Below are 19482 nucleotides of genomic sequence, written 5' to 3' on the forward strand. Positions count from 1 at the left end.
GATTAATGGGAATTCTGCAGACATGAAAAGATGGAGATTATTACTTTTTCCTTTATAATCAGTACATCTCTTGCTTCAACAGTTCTGAATCATCTCAGTTTGCCTGATCTGAATCTGCTAAGAAGCTCTAATTAAAATACATGGGCTAATTTGTCATTGGGTCTGCCACTTGCTCCAGAGCATTGTTGTGGAACTGACTGTGGTTTTAGTCCATAGAGCTTAAAGCCGTAAGAGACCATTAGATCATCTAGTTGGAGCACTTGTGTAACGCTTGTGAAGCCTTTTATATTCCCATGGGCTGAGGTTGTTATGTTGTTTTTTTCTAAAGCAATCCAGGCTTGAAGAGATTAAACCATTGATCCTACAATCTGATCCAGTGATGGGGTGTGAGACGAATATCCAGAAGTTGATGATGGCATGACTGCAAGAGAAAACCTTCCCCAGTCCCAGATTTGGAAATTAGTTTGACTTAGGCTGTTTGTGCAGGACAGACTCTGCAAAACCTTAGATTATTTGCCTATCCCACCTCCAGGATAATATTCTGTTATTAAGTGGAAGTAAAAAAAAAATTATCTTAACAGACTTCTGATCAACCGTGCATCTGGCAGACACAGTTCCTTGTCCTCAGTGAGCAGGTTTTTTCAATAACCAAACGTATTTGGGTTTGGTTATTGGAATAGGCTTAGGTTGGAACTGCAAGTGCTGGAAGTGTGTTGAGGACAGTGGATCTTCCTGCTTTTCTCACAGCTTTCAAAAGAAAGGAATGAATATAGAAGCTGACAGTTATAAAACCCAAATTAGGAAGGCCGTGACATCTCCTCCTGCATAGGCAGACGGTATAATTTCTCATTTGATTCAATGCCCATTTTTAAGGTAACCCAGTTTAAAAATTTTAAAGATAAGTAAAAGTCCTTCCAGGTGTATTCCCCTGTGTGAGGGCAGCCTGAAACAGTAAGTACACAAGATGTTAAAGGTCCACCTCTGGCTCATCAGATGTTTGACTCTGAAGTCTAATGATGGGTATTAATTAAAGCATTTCCATCTGTGTAATCCTGTTATTCTGGATTATTTACATTCAAGATGGTAAGCAGTGACTTGGAACTTCGTAGAATTGAGACTGAATGTCAGCATCAACCAATTCAGGAGTAGTTTTGTTTTTTTTTTTTTATAACAGTCAGTTAACGTGCATGTTTCACAGTGCTGAACCATGACTGACTTCTTTTCTTTTTTTGAAGTAGTCTGACATATAAATCTTAATTATGCTATTCTCGATTTTTCAGACACAAATTCCTGGGAAGTTACAAGAACATTTTTGCTCCAACATCAAAAAGCCTTTGTTCCTATTAAGAATTAATTCCTTGGGCAGTTCCTTGTTTTTTAAATAAAGCCACTGTTTTTTTGGTTATATCTTGGCAACAGATAGCATACCAGGCTTCTCCAAATGGGGCTGTCCGGCATAAATGCCTTTTCTTAATACAGGGTTGTTGCAGCATAAAAGCACATACTTCTGTTTCCGTACAATAGTTTTTGACTCTTCAGTTGAAAGATGTAATGAGATGAAGTCTGGTTATTGCAACAGCCCTGAATGTGATTCTTTGTTCAGAGGCAGCAAGGCCCAGCCCCTCTCCTATCAGATAGTGGTGAGGGCAGGCTTTGGAGAAGTGGGACATGGTATTTGGAAGCAGTTATCGTGTCTTTGTAATGGGTGGAGGGGGGGGGGGTGTTTTGAGCCGAGTTAGAGATAATGGATCTTGCAGTGGCTGTGTTTTTCAGGCCAATAATCCACATTTCAAATGCATTTAAACAAGTTGTCGAGGGAAGGATTCCGTTTCATTCTGCTTTGAATTACACGTGAAATAGTATGTGACAGTTTCTGCCTCATTCGCTTCAGTTCCAGATGTTTTAGCTTCACTTTGCTTTTAGGATAGTCTTGAAAATGAATTAGTCTTGTAGTTAAGATAGGTCTAGGAATTAATACTTGGTTTTCCTCTTCCAATGCGCTGCAGAAGAACAGTATGACATTCAGTTTTCCTGTCCTCGTTTTCTTTGCGTACGAAAGAGAACAGCTGGTACCTTTCTAACCTGCGTCGGTGATCCTGTGTGACAGACGCTGTGTTAGTGCAGATCACTTGTCCAGGTGTGTGCGGGCTCTCTAAAGCCAGCTACATCTGTGGCAGTGGATCTGACTGCACCCTCACTTTTCCTTCCAAGTTAATGTTGGTGGAAGGCGCTGAAGAAATAAACGTGACGCTGCTTTCACGGAACCACGTGCCAAATCTCCCACTGATGACACTAAAAGCTGGATCAAGCTCAATGAGTTGCTGACAGACCTCTTGCAAATTAAGGCTCTTGGACAAAGTGAACCTTTGTGGCTTTTCAAAATGTGTTTTAGGATTTGTTTTTTGGTTTTTGTTGTTTTTTGGTTTGTTTTTTTTTTTTGTAATATAACTGTGCTGCTTCTCATTTTCTGCCCCATGCATGACGTTGAGGCTTCTTACTGTTTTGAGTGCCACTGTCTGGTGTTTTGCAGATCAGGAATGTGTGCTGCGATTAATCTTGTGTCTTCATACAACTGGAGGGAGTGACATAGCTAAACCTTCTCAGCCCATTGTAATACTGCTGTGTGCCAGCCCATGTCAAACTCTGCGCCTTCTCGGAAACATCCAGCTCACCATTAGTTATCACCCAACGCCCTGGCTACCCTGGAAAGCCCCGGCTATCTCGGGTTTCCTTTGCCGTGTGCGTAGTCCTTGTTTCTGGTGATGACTCTCGCGTGATGCTTCCAAACGGAGCAGTGTATCCCCCGACATCCAGCGTGCATGCCCCGTTGTGGAATGCCTTTACGAGTTCCCTCTCGATCCGTTCTGAGGAATCGCCGTCTGCCCTGAAGCATGAAAATTGCTTCTCCTTATCTTCACCTGCATTACTCTGGCTGCTGTCATCGGTCATAAAGTTATCTGTTGCCCTTTTCAAACCAGCCCCAATGTTGACTCCTCTGACCTTCCCTCCTAATGAATTCCATAGGCTGGATGCTCTGTTGAAAAGAAACATTTCTGGAACTTCCCACCAATCAGACTAGGGAACTGTAAATTAAATAACATGATATATTGCCTCTAGTTATACTCAAAGAATATGATCATTAAAACAAACCCAGTATCTCCTCCTTATGGATCATGCTTTCTACCTCTGCCTCTGTGTTAAGATTAAATTTGCTGTAGGCTTCAGTGCTGCTTTTCATTCAGGATGATAAAAGGAACAGGATCACCGTTCTAAAGTAAATTTCAAAGGGCAAAATCTCAACTGAAGTTCAACTTGAAGTGAAAAGACTTAACTTCAGATATCCCTGCAAATTTGGGGACAAAAGTCTGGTTTTTTTCTTCTCCCTTTCTTGCTGCTCTGTCAGGATTTTCTGTGAAGGATTTTTATTTTTTCATGCCGTGACCATGTTTGTTATGTGCAGCTTCCTCTTTCTTTTAAGTCTGAAAGAGGTCAGATTAGATACACACAATGAAAAAGAGACGAGGCGGTTCAAAGAACTGCAGATGGACTCTTTCGGACAGGACTGACTTCAAGCAGCAGGAAGCATCAGTTGCAACCAGTGAAACTCCCAGGGAAAATATGCCAGCAATTTGTCTTTTATAACCCTGTGCGTAACCATTGGGTAGGAGATTTTATATACAGTGACCCTCTGTTCTTGCTTGATTCAATCTAGCAAAGCAAAATGCTACAAATCTCGCCTTATTTTGACATGCAGTGGCGGAACATGTGCCTTTGGCTTGTAAATGCTATGCATAGGGATCCGAAACCTCTGTGGTAAAGCAGGGAAAGAGAAGGGAAGGGAACTACAATGTTTAGTTCTCTGTCTTGTGGCTGCTGTGATCTTTGGTGAGGGGAACTGCAGTGTTTAGTTCTCCCTCTTCTTGTGGCTGTTGTGCTCTTTGGTTTTGAATTAACTGTCTGTGTTCTCAAAAGAAAGGCTTGTCTGATGCCCGCCCACCTTTCTGTTAGACACTGGGTGCTGCTCAGACTGCTTTTGTCTGAAGCTAAAGCAGCAATTTGTGGAAAAATACAGACTGGTATTTCTGTGATGTCTGTTTGTCCCAAAGAAACCCAAGGCATCTAGAAATGGTATGTAGGAATCCCTATACGTATAACAAGCACATGTGCGTTTCTAAACAGCAGCCACTTCTCATGGTGAGGACAGCCATAAACCAGGAATCCCAAACAGCATTTTAGGACAGAAAGTAAAGCAGTCCAGCTGTAACCACAGGAGGAAAGTTGAGTAGACAGAATGTAGTCGGCCAAGTTAGAAATTGGCTAAGATGCTCTGCTTTAAATCTTCTAAGCCTGTTGACAGTGCTGTAGGATTATTATGTCCGTCGACTGCTGGATGCCTAGGCTTCACCTGAGGAATGACACCTCCTGCGTAGTGCAGCGTCCCTGCAGCACATCATGGTCCAAGGGTTCAGCAGTGACTCCAAAGGAAGCCTGGATTGTTCTGTCCATCCACACCTTGGGGCGACTCGGAGGTGTCCCATCCAAGTAATGGATTGCAACATCCCTGCTTAACGTTAGTCATTTGGCAGATTTATGGCAGCAGAAGGCACGGCTGCAGGGAGTTTACTTTCCTTTGGGTTGGGCGCTGCACTTGTATGCCGACCTCTGCAAACCCTTGCAGAATTATTTTCTGTATCGGGCAGAACAGTTTCTTTTTAACTGAATCAAATACAATATTAACCAGTTCTGGCAATTTATGATCTCAGCACCTGTCAATACAAGGTAGTTCTTAACGGATTACTCTGGTCTATGCCTGCGTATGTTCATGTTTGTCTTTGGCCGTAAACATTATCCATATTTTTCTGCAGGAATATTGATGGGATTTTTACTTTTGAGCCTATTCTGGGGCCTGTAAGTTGTCTATAAACTGCACATCCAGATCACCAGTCAGTTTTTATTATCTCGGCTTACAACAACACTGTTGTGGGAAGGGAGACGAAACTGGATGTCGAAGCAGCTAGAACCTTAGGAGCAAAACCCTAGTAACATTCCTGTAACCCTTGAGAAAACAACATAATAGATTCAGTGCTTACTCCGTGAGTAGCTCCGCAGGCCCTGAAGTTGCAGCAGGCATGAATTAGGGCCGCTGTGAACAAACGCCACCCTTGCAGCATAAGAAAATAAGTATCTGTTTGTGATCAGGGTCTGTTTCAGATACTGCAGGGAATTCACGTTGCCTACTGCTGTTGGATTATTTATGGGACGATATTTTAAAGAAAGCTCGTATATGTGAGATAATTTCCGGTGTGGTAAGCCACAGTCATTTGTTTATGCTGGATCCTTGCCAGGAGGCAATATACCTCGTCTTGATGGCAATGATAGGCATTTGATGTGAATTTCCTGACATAAGAGCTCGGATGTTTTATTTATTTATTTATTTATTTCGGAGAGAGTTCTTAAAATACAAACCTTCTGAAGTCTGAGGAATTTTCCCAAAGCCCCCTGAAAATGCTTGCATGATTTATTTGCCTTCTTAAAAATAAACATCGTGCTTCTTTCACTAATATGTTTGCTTGGGGAACAGATTTGGATATGTAAATACAACACTTATGTCTGTGAGAAGATTGCATTGCGGCATTTAAGATGTGATCTGTACTTAAACCAGTGTTTTAAATACATAAAAATAAAATAAGGCTGTTTTGGTAGAGGAGCGGTCTGTTCTGGCTTAGCCGATCAATTCACTGAACCATAGCAAAGCATTTTCCTCGCTGCTTTTATGTGTTTTTACTTACACTGGTCTGAAAGCAAATTCAAATCAAACTTTCTCATCTTGACAAGCCTCCAGCAGCTCTAAGGGGGGCTCTTCTGCTTTGCCCAGTGAAACTGTGCCCCTCAAGAAGGTTCCAGAGAAGAGCCGGTTTAGAAGCGTGGGCTTCTGGACTTTAATCCTATTCCCACTGGAAATCCGATAAGCATTCAGATTAGCTTTTGTCTTTGGTAGGGATTAGATTTGCAGGGAATCTCAAGTTTTCATGCTAAGACTGGTTCTTGCCTGGGAAGAGCCTTCAGTAGCCACAGGCTGTGGCACTTAGTATAGAATAGCGGCATTTTTTCTTAGGGCATCCGATTTCAGTTGTTTTGCCAGTGCTTGTGAGTGCTGCATTGCAGTTAGTCCTGTGAAACGCTAATAAAAATGACAATTACCTAATTGATCCATAACCTCTTGCCTGAGGTAATAGTGACCTTTGCTGGGCAGGTTGACAGTAAAGTGGGAAGATGCAGCTTCTTCATATAGTGTCACAGATACCTGTATTTGTGAAGGTAAAAGACAAACTTTGTTGGCAGTTAAGAATACTGTTTCTTATCCTTACAAGAACTGATGATAGAGTCGGGAAATAGATAGGCTACAGACTTTTCTGGTATATTATATTATATACACACTATAGCTTATAACTTTATAGTGCTTTTTCGAAATCGTATTCTGCCTTTGACAGGTGCCATGATACCAGGTTTCAAAACCTGATTGCCTCACAGCTTTCCTGATTTTGTTTTTCACCTCTCTCTTCCCCCCCTTCCCCTTTTTAGCAATCTACAATTACGATGCTGTCCAAGATGTGGAGCTCTCCTTGCAAGTTGGTGATACTGTTCACATTTTGGAGATGTATGAAGGTAGGTTGCAGATCTCTTTAAAGTACTTTGCAGTGATTTTTAAAGTAAGTATAACAAATCGAGAAACTTTTTTTTAAATAATACAAATTTCAGGTCTAGATTTTCAACTTCTGCTGTGCCCAAAAGTGCAAAGCTTGCTATGTGGTGTTTGCTAGATGCACTTTACTTTTAAAATGGTATTAAAAATGGATAAAATACAGAAGTGACAATCGTGTCTGTGCTGTTCCTGGCAGAGGCTTGTCAAGGTAAGATTCCATTACTATCTCAAGGCAACACTGCAAGAGAAAGATACACTTACTTCTGGCTGTTCGTTCCTGTTTTCACAGCACACCTGTTTACCTTGGCTCCCCCTTGTGCCAGGCCAAGCGCTTGTATGGTCATGTGATGGACTAATCCAGCTGGAAAATAATAATACTAATAATTAAAAACAGAAGTAGCTTTTAACCTGAATTAGTTCTTTGATCTGAGACAACGGAGGCAGCGGATGAAAGAAAAAGAGAGGGCAGGTCTAATTGTTGCAAAAATAATATTTTAAGCTCTAATGTCACGAACTGGCGTTAAATGTTTTAAAAAGCCTCCACTTGTGGAGCTTCCATGCCCTTTTTAGGCTGTTGCTCCCAGTACTTTACTGGGAAGTTTTTCATGATACATACCTCAATATAAAACACCTTGCAGAAAGGAAAATAAAATTCCAGTTTTAAACAAGATTAAAATTACATGCGATCTACTTGTTAAACTGGACTGTTTAATGAAGACTTCAATATTAGGAATGGAACACAGCCATTTAATTATTTTAAAGAATGTACTAGTCGCTGCTTCATTTGGAAGGCTCTCCAAAATTTAAATGCTCTTTCCAAAATACAAATTCAATCATTTTCACAGGCAGCATCAGTTTGAAAAAGACTTAGCGTACAAAAACTCTTTAGTATCTCTGCTGGGAACAGCAAGCTGCTTGTTTAGCAATTTGTTCTTAGCCAATTGTTCTCTTTCCACTTCTCTTTGACCTTGACACTGGAAACAGCCAGCCAGTTCCTACATGTCAAAGCAGATTATGTTGCTGATGTGTGTTTTCACACTGATGTGTGTGATAGCAGTGAGTGTGTTTGGCGGGGGGGGGGGAGAGAGAGAAGGAGAAAGGGGGGAAAAATTCATGTGTAATAGTCCTAACTTACAAACTGGTTTTGCAAAAAGACACAAGAAGGAGGGAGGGTCAGGGGTGAAAATTGCCTTTATGAAGAGGATGCGTCTTGTACTTCTCAAAATGTTGGGGTATTTCTTTCTCTTATGTTTTGTTGTTTTGTTGTTTTTTTTTTTTAAGAGTAACATTGTTGTTTAGTCCTGCTACTTGGTCTGTAATCAGCTGTTTAACAGAGAGGCAGTCAAGAATAGAAAATGAATACCCAAATGGCATCCCTTTTTTTACCCAAAATGTCCCAGTTTGGAACTTCAGCCTGAGAAGACTGGTTGTAAATTGTTTGGGAAAGTGAACAGGTTTTGATTGTTTTCGTGTGCTGAGCCCTCTGTGTGACATCCTAAGTTGTGACCTAGGAATTACTGCAGTACAACTTGATACTTTTCCTGGGAAGACCAGCCAAAAATTTAGGCCATGCATCTGTGACTCTAAAGGAAAAGATGCAGATTGCCTCTGAGATGGTAACTCTGCTGTGGGTCTGGTCTTATTTCCCATAAATTCATCTTAAAAACACCAAATTCTGATACTCTGCCTGCCTGGGAGGAAATTCTCATGTCTTTTTGTATCTATTTTTCTTCCTTTTGGGACATCGCCTTTCAGCTTTGTTTCTGGATATCTGTGGGTTGTGTTTTTGAGAATTAGTGTTTTCACAAGAAGCTTTTTCTGCTTCTTCTCATGCTAATGATGTATACTTACAAATACAACTCCAGTCTGATAAAAGTGGGGTTTTATTCCACTAATCACTGTTCTTATCTGAATACACAAGTCTCAATTTAGAAAAAGGTTCTATTTAACCAGGGTGTTGCCTTTGCAAGAAGAAAGGCTCAGAGATGCCTTGTGAAGTCCTTTTCTTCACAGTGTAAGTTACCCCTTCAGCTCCTGGCTGAGGGTGTTCCTTAGGCTATCGGTAACATTCTTTAGGGAGTTAAGGGGTAGTTTTTCAGGATTGTCCAGGGGCTGTCGTGTAATGGTAATAGCCACTTGGAAAATCTTGCTCCTTGCTATTGTTCGCGGCCTTGGGATGCACAGGAGCATCTTTTGTGAGTTAGCCGAAGGTTAGACAGTTCACTTCCCGCTCTGCCAGCCATCTAGAACATGCCTCTTTTTTTTCCTCCTGGTTGAAGTCAGCCGTGTTCAGTGAAGGCTCTCTGTGTATCAAACAGCCTTCACTTGAAAGCTCTTTGTATTCTGCATCTGGGGTTTTGGCTGGCTCCGCTCTGTCTGTAAGAATTGAAGTGCACAGTTTGTTCCTTGACAGAGAGGCAGCAAGGCTGAAGCTTGTGCTGGGTTTTGGTGTTAACATTGGATGTTATCTGACTCTCAGCTGGCTGAAGAGCTTGGAGACGTAACATCTAATACATCTAAGCTGCTGCAGGACGTTTCTGAGAAGCAAAGAGCAATAAAGTGAATTAAAGTACAAGCCAGAAGGTGTAGATGCATTTTGAGAATGCCAAGTTCTAAGGTTAACGTGGCTTTGCCACAGACCGTAGCGTCTCTCACACTCTTAGGTGGAGTGCCTGTAGTCATGAGAGAAAGAGAGAAAGCACCTTTAAATTGCAAAATCCTTGCTCATCTATGCTAGCGCATGCTAGCAGGAGTTAGAGACCTGCTGCAAAGGCTGGAAGTCCTTGGAAGGTTGGCCAAATTTAGGGTGAGGATCTGGCGTAGCACTTAGGTCAGTAAAGCTTTCTTTTCCCCTGCTTTAAACAGGTGCTTTGCCTAATGTTTTATAAGTCCCAGTTAACAACTACACAGTTAGGCTTGGATTGTGAGTGCACAAAAGCAGAGAAGAGAGTGGTAACGTGGTAGATTGATTGTTCATATTGTGGGGCTGCACCTTGCCTTTGTTGAGGTTTCGTCAAAGGATGATCTTCCCTGCGAATGGTAGCTTCAACTTGGAGAAAGTTCACAACCTTGAAGGGAAGGTCACCAGAGCTGAAAGCACAGACTGAGCAATTCAAACTGCAGGTTTCAAATATTTCTAGTACAAGCTATAACGCACTGATGTCTATTGCAGCTCAGATCCCTGTAGGGACAAACTGAGAGCAGCTGTTTGCTGTTAGATTGAGTAACTCCATAGCCTAGAGTATGAAGCATTTCCTTCTGTCCAGGAAAGTGAGGATTATGGCACACCGCATCTTTGTCAGCCTGCCCTTAGGTGCGGCTGTAGGTGGGGTTTGCAGTGTATCTACTAAATTTGCATCTCCCCTGTTTTACTGTGAGGCTGATTTTAAATAACTTTTGCAATGTCTTAGTTGGGCTTCAAGCATGCTTTGAAACACCATGGTGTGTGTGTTATACATGAAGATCTGGAGGATACCAGTTTTCTTAGACTTACCTTCCCTTTAAAATAAACACACATCTATCCTCTGCCAAGCTGTAGCTTTGTTAGTTTAAGTGTCTTGGTCATGATACGCTCTTGTAAACCACAAAAGCACGATGGGTTTGGTTTTTTTTTTTTCCTTCTTTCTCTGGTTGCAGAAGGGCATGAGGTCTTTGTAAAAAAAAAAAAAAATAAATTACTTTCTCTGCTCGATAGTAAGATAAGCAGTGCGTACTTATCCTGTTGTTTGCCAAATATTGTCAAGACTGGGCATAAGCTGCAGGATCCAAGAAAAGGAGGAAACTTGCTGCATCCAGTACTTTGAAGGCTGCTTCAGTGCAGGATTTACTTACTCTCTGGGAATCTGTCCTTGAGTAGTGAGCTGGGGAGGATAAATTTCTGTTTAGGGGAATCTTTTCTAATCTGCAGTATATATTGTTATTATTTCATGCAAACTGTGGGAAAGAGCCGAACTGTGGATAGAAGGAATGTGTGCCCTCATACTGTGGTCCCTGTCAGTTTCTTCTGATTAAAATAAGTTTGCATTGAATTTGTTTCTAGTTTCAGTCTCGTCGCTTTGAGTACTGTAGGTAAGTGAAGCAATCCCTTGGTTTATTTCCGTACAGTGATGTATGTTGTGGTACTGAGAGACAGTATGCTAACAGTGGAAGAGGGACAGACCTTGTGGTTAGGCACGTGTCCTGGGATTGCATCACTCTGTATAACTTTTCATCAGATAAACTATTTGAATTTGAGTAATTTTTCTTAGATTTTCTGATCTTTCACATACTGCATCAAACCCATTTAATCAAAGGCAAAATTGAGGACCTGCGTTCCATTAAAAAACAAGCAACCAAAATAACCAAAATCCAAACTTTATGACATTTTGCAAGATTCAGTCTGCTATCCTCATGTTCTTGATCAGATGTCAGTTTGAAAGAGTGTTGTAGGAGCTGAAATTTGCCATGTCATCTTCAACCGAAAAGCCTTTCTCTGTTTAGCACATCTCTCCTTGGGGCAAATACTCCAGAGAAACACTGAAGCAATGTGTCATTCCTCTGAAGCTTTAGGCAAATTTGGGGTTTTTCTTGAAGAAGAAATCAAGTAATCAATTGACCACTGCCAGAAGCTTCGGTTCCTTTTAAAATGATGGATAAGAATATTGAAAATTGGAGCAGAATTCTGAAAAAAAAAAAAAATGCATATGCTTGCTGAAATAGTTTTGCATAATGCTTTTATGCAATGATTGCAACATATTTTGCAGGAATGTGGTTAATGCCGAGAAGCCATTTTAAATATGAAGAAGCTGGGGTATAGAAGGGCTGAGAGACTGGGAAAATATTCTTGTTAAATTCCATTAACTTTGATCACACCGTAAATAACTTGACCATTCAATTAATTACAGCATAAGATAAAAATAGAACCTAAATCTTCTCATCTCTAATCCAGTACCTTATCCATCGGTCCATGATCAATGTATAATCTTATCTTCTTCCTGTGGAAGGAATGGAGTTTCTTCTTTCCTCCTTACTACTGGAATATTGGGGTTTATGTGGTCAAGCCGATTCACCTTCTCATTGCTAGAGAAAGCAGACAAAAAAGAAAAAAAGTCTGAACACAACACACCTCCCCCCCGCCCAAACCCCCCAAAAACCCAAAACCAACAACAAAAAAACCCCGACCCCAACCCTAAGCGCTGATTTATGGTTGAGGGGTCTCAGGTCCATGGCTCTTCATAGAACCTTCTTTGCCGTCTATATAAATATAAGGAGGAAAAAAGGAGAAGAAAACAAACCCTCAATCCACTGAAATGCCACCCTCCCCTCGTCTCTTTGCCTGATTATTCCCTTAAATCCCTTTCCCTTCTTGCTGCTGCTCCCCCTGCCAGGCAGCTGAACATAATCGTCTTGAATCAGCGCTGTTGTCTGTCTCGACAGCCCTGACCAGACCGTAACCTGTGCCCGTCGTGTTTGCTAAGAGGAGCGGTCAGCGTTCTTGCTTTCAGTGCAAGTAGAACCTTAGGAGTCATCAAAACCCATCATTCTAGGAGCATGGTTGAGATCACAGAGAGTCCTGACATTCGGAATGATGGTTTTAGTTGCTTAGAGTCGGTGAGAAGGTGCAAAGTTTGCATCCTATCCTGGAAGAGTGCAAGGGACGTTGTCTCTGCACATCTGCGTTTAAACCAGAGCAGATTCTTCTAAAATGTTTAGCTGTTTTCAGTACCGTAACTTCAGGAGGACTGAAGGTGATGGGAACTGTTGCTTATGGCAAGGAACAGGCACCCAGTGGAAAGAGTGCCTGATCATGCACAGCTGTGACAAATGTCGAAGGTGAGGGTGGGGGAGAAAAAATCCCCGTTGTCTCACACAGTTTGGAGGTGGTGGAAGAAGAATGGGAGGGACTTGCCCACAGCTACGCTTCTCTCCGGTCTGCTCATGAAGCAGGGCTCACTTGAGAATGTAAGAAATGCAGCAATTTTTTCATATGCTTGCTTTTCAGTGGCCATGAAATCAAAATATTTGGTCAAACCCCAGGTGCTGAAGGAGAGAGAAGAAACATACATATGAAAGTGACATATGCTTCTGAGTCTTGAGCATCACAGAATCTACTTTGTCTCTTAGACTTTACTAGATCTTCTCAAGATAATATTGAGAAACAGTATCTGTACTGGGGCAAGCAGTTCAGGGTTGTTTTTTCTTTTTTTTTTTTTTTCTTTCCTCTAATAAAACATTCTCTTTCATCTTTCCTTTGAAGGAAGGCTTTAGCCTGTGTCACCAAAGAAGTTAACCCGTACAACATGGAACTCAAGCATGATCTATAAGATGATTTGGGTGAAAATGCATAGAATAGAAGATTTTAAGGGAGTAGTCTGGAATTGGACTTGGGACACTTGAATGTATTTCTCTTTGCCAGATACATGGCGTATGACCTTGGGCTGGTAGTTCTGCGTGCATGTTGGTGTCTCTCTGCCTCATCTGTCAAACGATCATAGCAGTAGTTCTGTGCAGGGTATGTAAGTTGTCAGCTGTATGGAACAAGGACTGTCAGCTTTCAAAACGTACAGCATGGAGTAGCCTGCTTTTCCGTTGAGCCCTGTGAGTACAACCAGAGTGGATACACGGGGTGGAAGCGAGGGTGTTGGTCCGCGGTAGAAAGGGACACCTTTCTGCCCCGGTCTCAGGAGCCAAGCCTCCTACAAACAGAGCAGACGTGTCTTTACAACAGTAGATCTCAAATGAGCAAGATCAATAGATTTATGTTGTAGAAACATGGTGAGAACGATAATGTGTGTTTAATTGCCGTAGACAGGAAAAAAACCTAAATATAAATATCTGTTTCCCTTTGATAGGCTGGTACCGAGGATACACACTCCGAAATAAATCTAAGAAGGTATGACCTCACTTTTCAGCAACTCTGACTTTTATTTCACACCTTGCCAGACCCCATCCAGGGCTGTAATCTGCTATGCTTCTGCTGTATTTCTTGTCTTAATGTTGCTCAGGTCTCCCAATTGCAGTGTCCTTTTCCTTAGGGATAGAAATAGATGCCCTTGAGCTAAATGTTTCAGGACCATTAACTGGGTAGAAATGTTTCAGAACCATTAGCTGGGTACTCCTCCATCATAAACATGCGCGGTGTAGTTTGAACCGTCCATGGCTATGTTCCATACCTGCATACACTATCTTTATTTCTTCATTTATTATGGTCTTGGACCTGTTACGCATCCAGCATTAGTTATATGTAATGGTAAGATCAGAGTTTTGATTTGACTTGGAAAATATCCCAGAAATTATGCATGCGTGGAGCCCAGCCAAATTTCTTGAGGTTTGTGAAACCAGTCTGAAAAGCGCAGGGAAATCTGGTTTCCCATAGGAATCCTGGCACCTCTCATGTGGTAACGTCTTTCGCAGTTTCCATTTATCAGGCGTAAAGGGGAATGAAAAGAAAATTAAAAAAAAGATTGCAGCACTCCTAGGTGGTTTCTCTTAAATAAAGGAAACCTAGGACTAATGAATTTCTACAAACACTGTCATCTGTTGTGAGCTTTTCTAGAGAACCACAGGTCCGGGGGAACTTGACAGATGACTCCAGGAATGTTTTGTAGCAAGGGCAGATGAGTATGACTGAAAGTTTGCAAGAGTTTATAACATTTCGTAGAGGAAGAGGAGTGTCATTACAGCAAAACAAGGAACTGACCTCTCTGAGGTGCTAATACAGTGCTCCAGCATGCAGCCTGGCGCTCCTTACTCTGATACTGGGACTGGTGGACTGAACAGATTTCTGTTATAGGTAAACAGTAAACATCAGTCACAGTTACTGCTCTGCTGGTCATGCTCTTACCCCTTTCCTCTGTTTTCCGTTGAATGCATTTTTGTCATGTCATATCCTACGGTGCGATTTATTTATTTTGTTTCTGTATTTATTTTTAGGGCATTTTCCCAGAAACATATATCCATTTAAAAGAGGCAATCGTGAAGGACCGAGGGTAGGTCTGCGCTTCTTGAGATGTTCTTTTGGTAGCCAAAGCAATGGAATGCTGTTTCATTTAGAAGCAAGCAAACAACAACAACAAAAAAACCAGTTTAAGTAGCAGCCGTTGTAATGAATGCTACTGGTCTGTGCGTGCGGCAGGGCATACCTATACTGGACTTCTAGAGCTGTGTAATTTCTTTTTTTCAGAGTATTGTACATACCAAACCAGTTGTAGGCATAGGTGCAGGAGAATACTATTAGGAAAAATAAGAAAGCTCTGCTAGATAAGTTAGTAGTGAGGCAGGTCAGTCAAGCTACATTTAGCTCCTCTGGGGACTCCTGCAAGTCATAACAAACTGCTGCTCGCAGCCAAGTAGCCAGCAGGAGCGTGGATTCCTTCCTGTCTTGGAAAACATTTAAGGAAATGACTCCTCATTTGATTCTTAGAGCTGATTCTGTGGTCATTATTGTGAGAAGAAAACAGCAGTTGCAAAGGAAGAGACTTTAGAAAATACTTTTTTTATATATATAACTGTGGCCAAGTTACCACTGCAAGTTGTGTTTCTTCCAAATTTAATTTCTGTCTGTTCAGCATGTTTCTGGAAGGGAGCTGTTGAGAACAACATGACAGCAAGAAACTTGAAACGTGTTTGCATTAAAAATGGATAATGAATGTGCATGTATGTCTTGGAGAACCAACTGAACAACTTGAGAGTCTTGGCATTGTGTGTGAGTGAATTGTGTGAATATCAAGCCCTCTGACATTTCCATTTACATATTTATCAGAAAAGGATGTTTTACTAATAAGTTTTAGTATCTTTTTTTCTATTTTCTCTTTTTTTTGTGTCTAGACAACATGAAACAGTGATTCCAAGTGAATTGCCCCTTGGACAAGAACTCACTTCTACCCTGAGGGAGTGGGCAGTTATCTGGCACAAGTTATATGTGGTAAGTTTTCTTCAGTGGTTGGTACTTTATTACATGACCTCAGATGAGGTAAGGTTGGGCTTTTTGCAGGACACTTTAAGACTTTGAATAGAATTGTAGAAGTATCGTTATTGTAAAGTTGGTCTTAAGAGAGGCTAAAGATGTTCTGCCGTCCCCCGAGCAGGATGTGTGACCACAGGCAGAACTGCGGTTTAGTCCACGCTACAGCGTTTGCTGGGCTTGAATGACTGCGTGATGACACAGCACTGATGAAGCGCAAATCACACTCAGCATCATGTCAGCTGCTTGGGGCTGTGCGTGTGAGTCACTAGTTCACTAGTGAGTGAAGGGTTCCTCTTTGCCTGTCGTGCGGCTGTGTTGTATGAGGGCCAGATTTGTGCAAGGAACCAGAGTGGTGTTTTAACAGAACCTGTAGCAAGGGCAAACGCTGTTTTTCCAGAAGTGCTGTAGGTACTTCATGGTTGATCCTCCCCACAGAGTGCCTACAGCTCAAATAAGCGAGGCGGGCACAGGGTGGCGAGAGAATTAGGGCCATGTATGGTGGGGGACGATCTGACTTGAGCTATTTAGTTCTTGCTAGGGTAGGGGGAAGACTGCTACATCTGTTAGTAGCCTGACCGTGTGACAGTCACCCCAGAAAAGTCGGAAGCCAAGGTAATGTGGATTTGGTGGTTTTGCTGAGGTGGGTGCAACTGAAAGAAATACAACTGGAGTTCACAACCAATTGCCTTTGTTTGAAGGTGATTATTAAGGTGCATTAAAGTGAGTCAAACTTGATTTTTCTTTGGTTAGTAGGGAGTTCAGCCTGCATAGTGTGTGCTCTGAGACTTTAATTAAGGTGACAGAATAGTTTTAAATCAGCTCTAACCGTTCAGTTTTCCCAGAGCAAACTTTCATATTGAAAATTTCACCAGGCCACAAGTACGTTTTGTTTGTGCGCCACAAAACCACAAGAATTTGTTCCACCCTCTTAATTTAATGAGAAGCTGTATATGACGGTATTACTGTGTGAAAAGAGTTTTGTTCCTGGCCTTTTTTTTTTTTTTTTTTTTTTTTTTTAGAATAACTTTGGGATCCTAGCCTCAGAATCTATTTTCTTTAAGAGCAGAAATCTTTCATGTTCTTATGCTTAACCAATAAAGTCTTAAAATAGTCGTGGAAAATATTGTGGTTTGAAATGGATTTGAGTTTATTTTATTTTCCCCTGCAGTATGTATAAAAAGAAGAAGAAAAAAAAAAAAGAAAGCTAAAGGAGGAAGGACGTATTAGAGGAGAGAAAGGGAACATGGGGCATTTCTTTCTTTGGCAGCATTTCACTTCTTTAATTTCTGTGTTTTTCAGCAAGCATTTCACCAATGGGTATATCTCCACTGCAAAATAAATATCAAAATGGGTGAGAGTTTTTAACTTCATTTAGTTAATAGGAGTTAGCTAGTGTAAACAGCTATAGAGATTTTAGCTAACTGTCAAATTGGGATCTGCTTTGTATTTCCCTGAAAGCAAACCCAAGTTGTCTTCTCTTTCTGATTATTTTTACACAAATTAAGAATGCACTTTTTCCCGTTGTTTACAAAATACGTCTCTGATGTCTTCCCTATAGGAACTAAAAGACTCATCTAGCCTCCATCAGCCCCTTTGCATTTCCCCAAATCAAAAGGAAGATGGCTGTTTATAACTCCATTCAGATTTATGTTCTCGGGGACAAATTACAAGTAGTTTTTATCATTCATACTCTTTGCAGAGACCAGAATGGGGAAATAATTGGAACGAGTGTCTCTTTCTGCTGTGTGGGAGCAGCTGGGGTTCGTAGTTAAACATTAACAGGTTTGATACGGAGAAGTGACACTAGTCAGCTGCTGCCTGAATGTACCAGCAGCGCACCACTGGCCGGTTCCCACAAGCTGTTGGGTGAGACGTAGTCAAAAACCTCTTGACAGTCATTTTGGAGCTGCATAATCATAAACGTTGTCCCAGTAGATTAAAGCTTAATGTCCTTTAATGTGTGGCACTTCCCTCTGAAAACGAGCTGCACTTGGCACTCAGTGCAAGTCAGAGTCATCCCAGTAACTGGCTCATGATGTGGTGGTAAAGAGAGGATGAGGCCTGGGTTCCCTTTTGAATGGGATAAACAGTTTAGCTGATACTTTTTAAAGAGTTAATTACTTATCTAAGCATGTATTGCTACAAATATGGTAGGTTACCACATAACTATCCTTGTTTTAATTAAAGCATCAGCCTTTGAGCCTGGAACTATAGGAAAGAGGTGTATGGGTATGTTAGGGTGGAACCAGTAAATAGCATGGGAAATATTTTCATTAATTAAAGATGGTAACAGTAGAAATGGCAGGAGGCAGCTCTCTACAAAGCAGGTTTTGATATCCTGTTCAGTCAGTGCTGTGTAATTACAGATGCTACATTCGTAGCAAAAGATCAACATGGTGTGACTGTAGCAAACATGAGCGAGTAGCTGGGGCGGTTGGGGAGAGTGCCTGGGAATCCAGTTATGTGACCTTTTAATTGCATTTTTGGACCACCTCTGGCATGGTAGGTTCTGAGCAGCTACTGCTGGGCTAGTGCTTAAAAGCCTGGGATGGGTCAAGACTGCATTGCATGGAGTTCTGTACAAATGTAAACACAAGCGAGTGCGTGGAAGAGCATATAATCTTTAGCCTTATTTGCTGATAGGCACCAGCCGGAGAGATTGTTGTGTTTCCACAGAGCTACTTTGATTTCCGTGGAACTCCTGTCTGGAGATCACACATGGACATGGCAATCCGTGTGTGTTACCAGGGGGTAGAATATGAACCTTGAAATGTAATATGCATGCTGGCAGGGAAGCAGTGTACCCCAGCTACCGCTGCATTTTGTTTCTATTCCTTCTTTTAACGTAACGGATTTTGAACGTGTGATGGGACGGGATAAGAGAGCAGGCAGCCGTGAGACCGGGTCGGTGCATTCAACGTGCTCAGTGTGCTGGCTTTGCAACCTAGTTGCTAACACGGTAAGCAGCGGTGAGGACAGGGATTCCAATTAATTATGTTCGTGTTGTTGGTGTTGTATTCTGGTGACGAGGCCTGTTTGACACATAACAAAGAAGCTGAACAGTTCTTTGGGCTGTTGAAAGCTGTAGGAGGAACAGACATAAGAAAACGCCTCGGCGGGCCTCAGTGCTGGTCATCTGTCATTATTATTTTTGTTAAGTTGCCATTAAGTTGCCATTCCTGTCTCAATCTTCTAGAACACAGTTGCGGTCATTTAACATCATCTCTCTGTCTTGTATAGAAAAAGCATCCATCATAGCTGTTTTGAAGTGGTGGAAAACACCAGAAATCTATTTTTTGTCTGTGATGTTTCTCTGAAATAATGCCCTAAGGAAAAGGTGAAGAGCCTGCATCTTGAGACACTTAAACCTTGGCAGTACAAAGTACTGGAGAATTTGTTCCACAGGTCTAATCTTGCAGAGTCATGTAGTGCCAGTTATTCAGATATTTTTAGTTAAATGCAACTTGTGTGATAGATACAATTGAGTACATCTCAGAAGGCTTACCGAGCTCATTGTTTCCAGGCTATCACTAGGTTCAAATTGTCCCTTTTTTCCTGTAGGATAACAAGACAACACAGTTTCGGCATGTCCAACAAATGACTTACAGCTTGATAGAGTGGCGGTCACAGATCCTGTCTGGGACCCTTCCCAAAGACGAGCTAGCCGAGCTCAAGAAGAAAGTCACTGCTAAGATTGACTATGGCAACAGGTAAGCTCCAAACTATGTCTTGAGGTCCAGGGAGAATCCTAAATCCCAGTAAAGGCTCTGGATGGCTATGGGCGCAAAATGGTGTAAATGGCCGTGCAGGGGGAAGACTGAATCAGGCTTACATT

General features: G+C 41.7%; 1 protein-coding gene across 2 annotated transcripts in view; it reads left to right on the plus strand.

Annotated features, from left to right (window-relative positions):
- The window catches only part of DOCK5 (dedicator of cytokinesis 5), an 85746-nt gene that overhangs the window by 11144 nt on the left and 55120 nt on the right, over positions 1 to 19482 (plus strand). For both annotated transcript variants that reach the window (XR_008750046.1, XM_055820206.1), the window contains exons 2-6: positions 6583 to 6666; positions 13534 to 13574; positions 14615 to 14670; positions 15509 to 15605; positions 19209 to 19357. Coding sequence is in view for 1 of the 2 variants with exons in the window: in XM_055820206.1 (XP_055676181.1) it covers positions 6583 to 6666; positions 13534 to 13574; positions 14615 to 14670; positions 15509 to 15605; positions 19209 to 19357 (427 nt within the window). In the remaining variant the exon portion in view is untranslated. The remainder of the gene's footprint in view (positions 1 to 6582; positions 6667 to 13533; positions 13575 to 14614; positions 14671 to 15508; positions 15606 to 19208; positions 19358 to 19482) is intronic.

This window comes from Falco peregrinus, chromosome 17 (genome assembly GCF_023634155.1).
Source record: "Falco peregrinus isolate bFalPer1 chromosome 17, bFalPer1.pri, whole genome shotgun sequence".
In the NCBI taxonomy this organism is placed as follows: domain Eukaryota; kingdom Metazoa; phylum Chordata; class Aves; order Falconiformes; family Falconidae; genus Falco; species Falco peregrinus.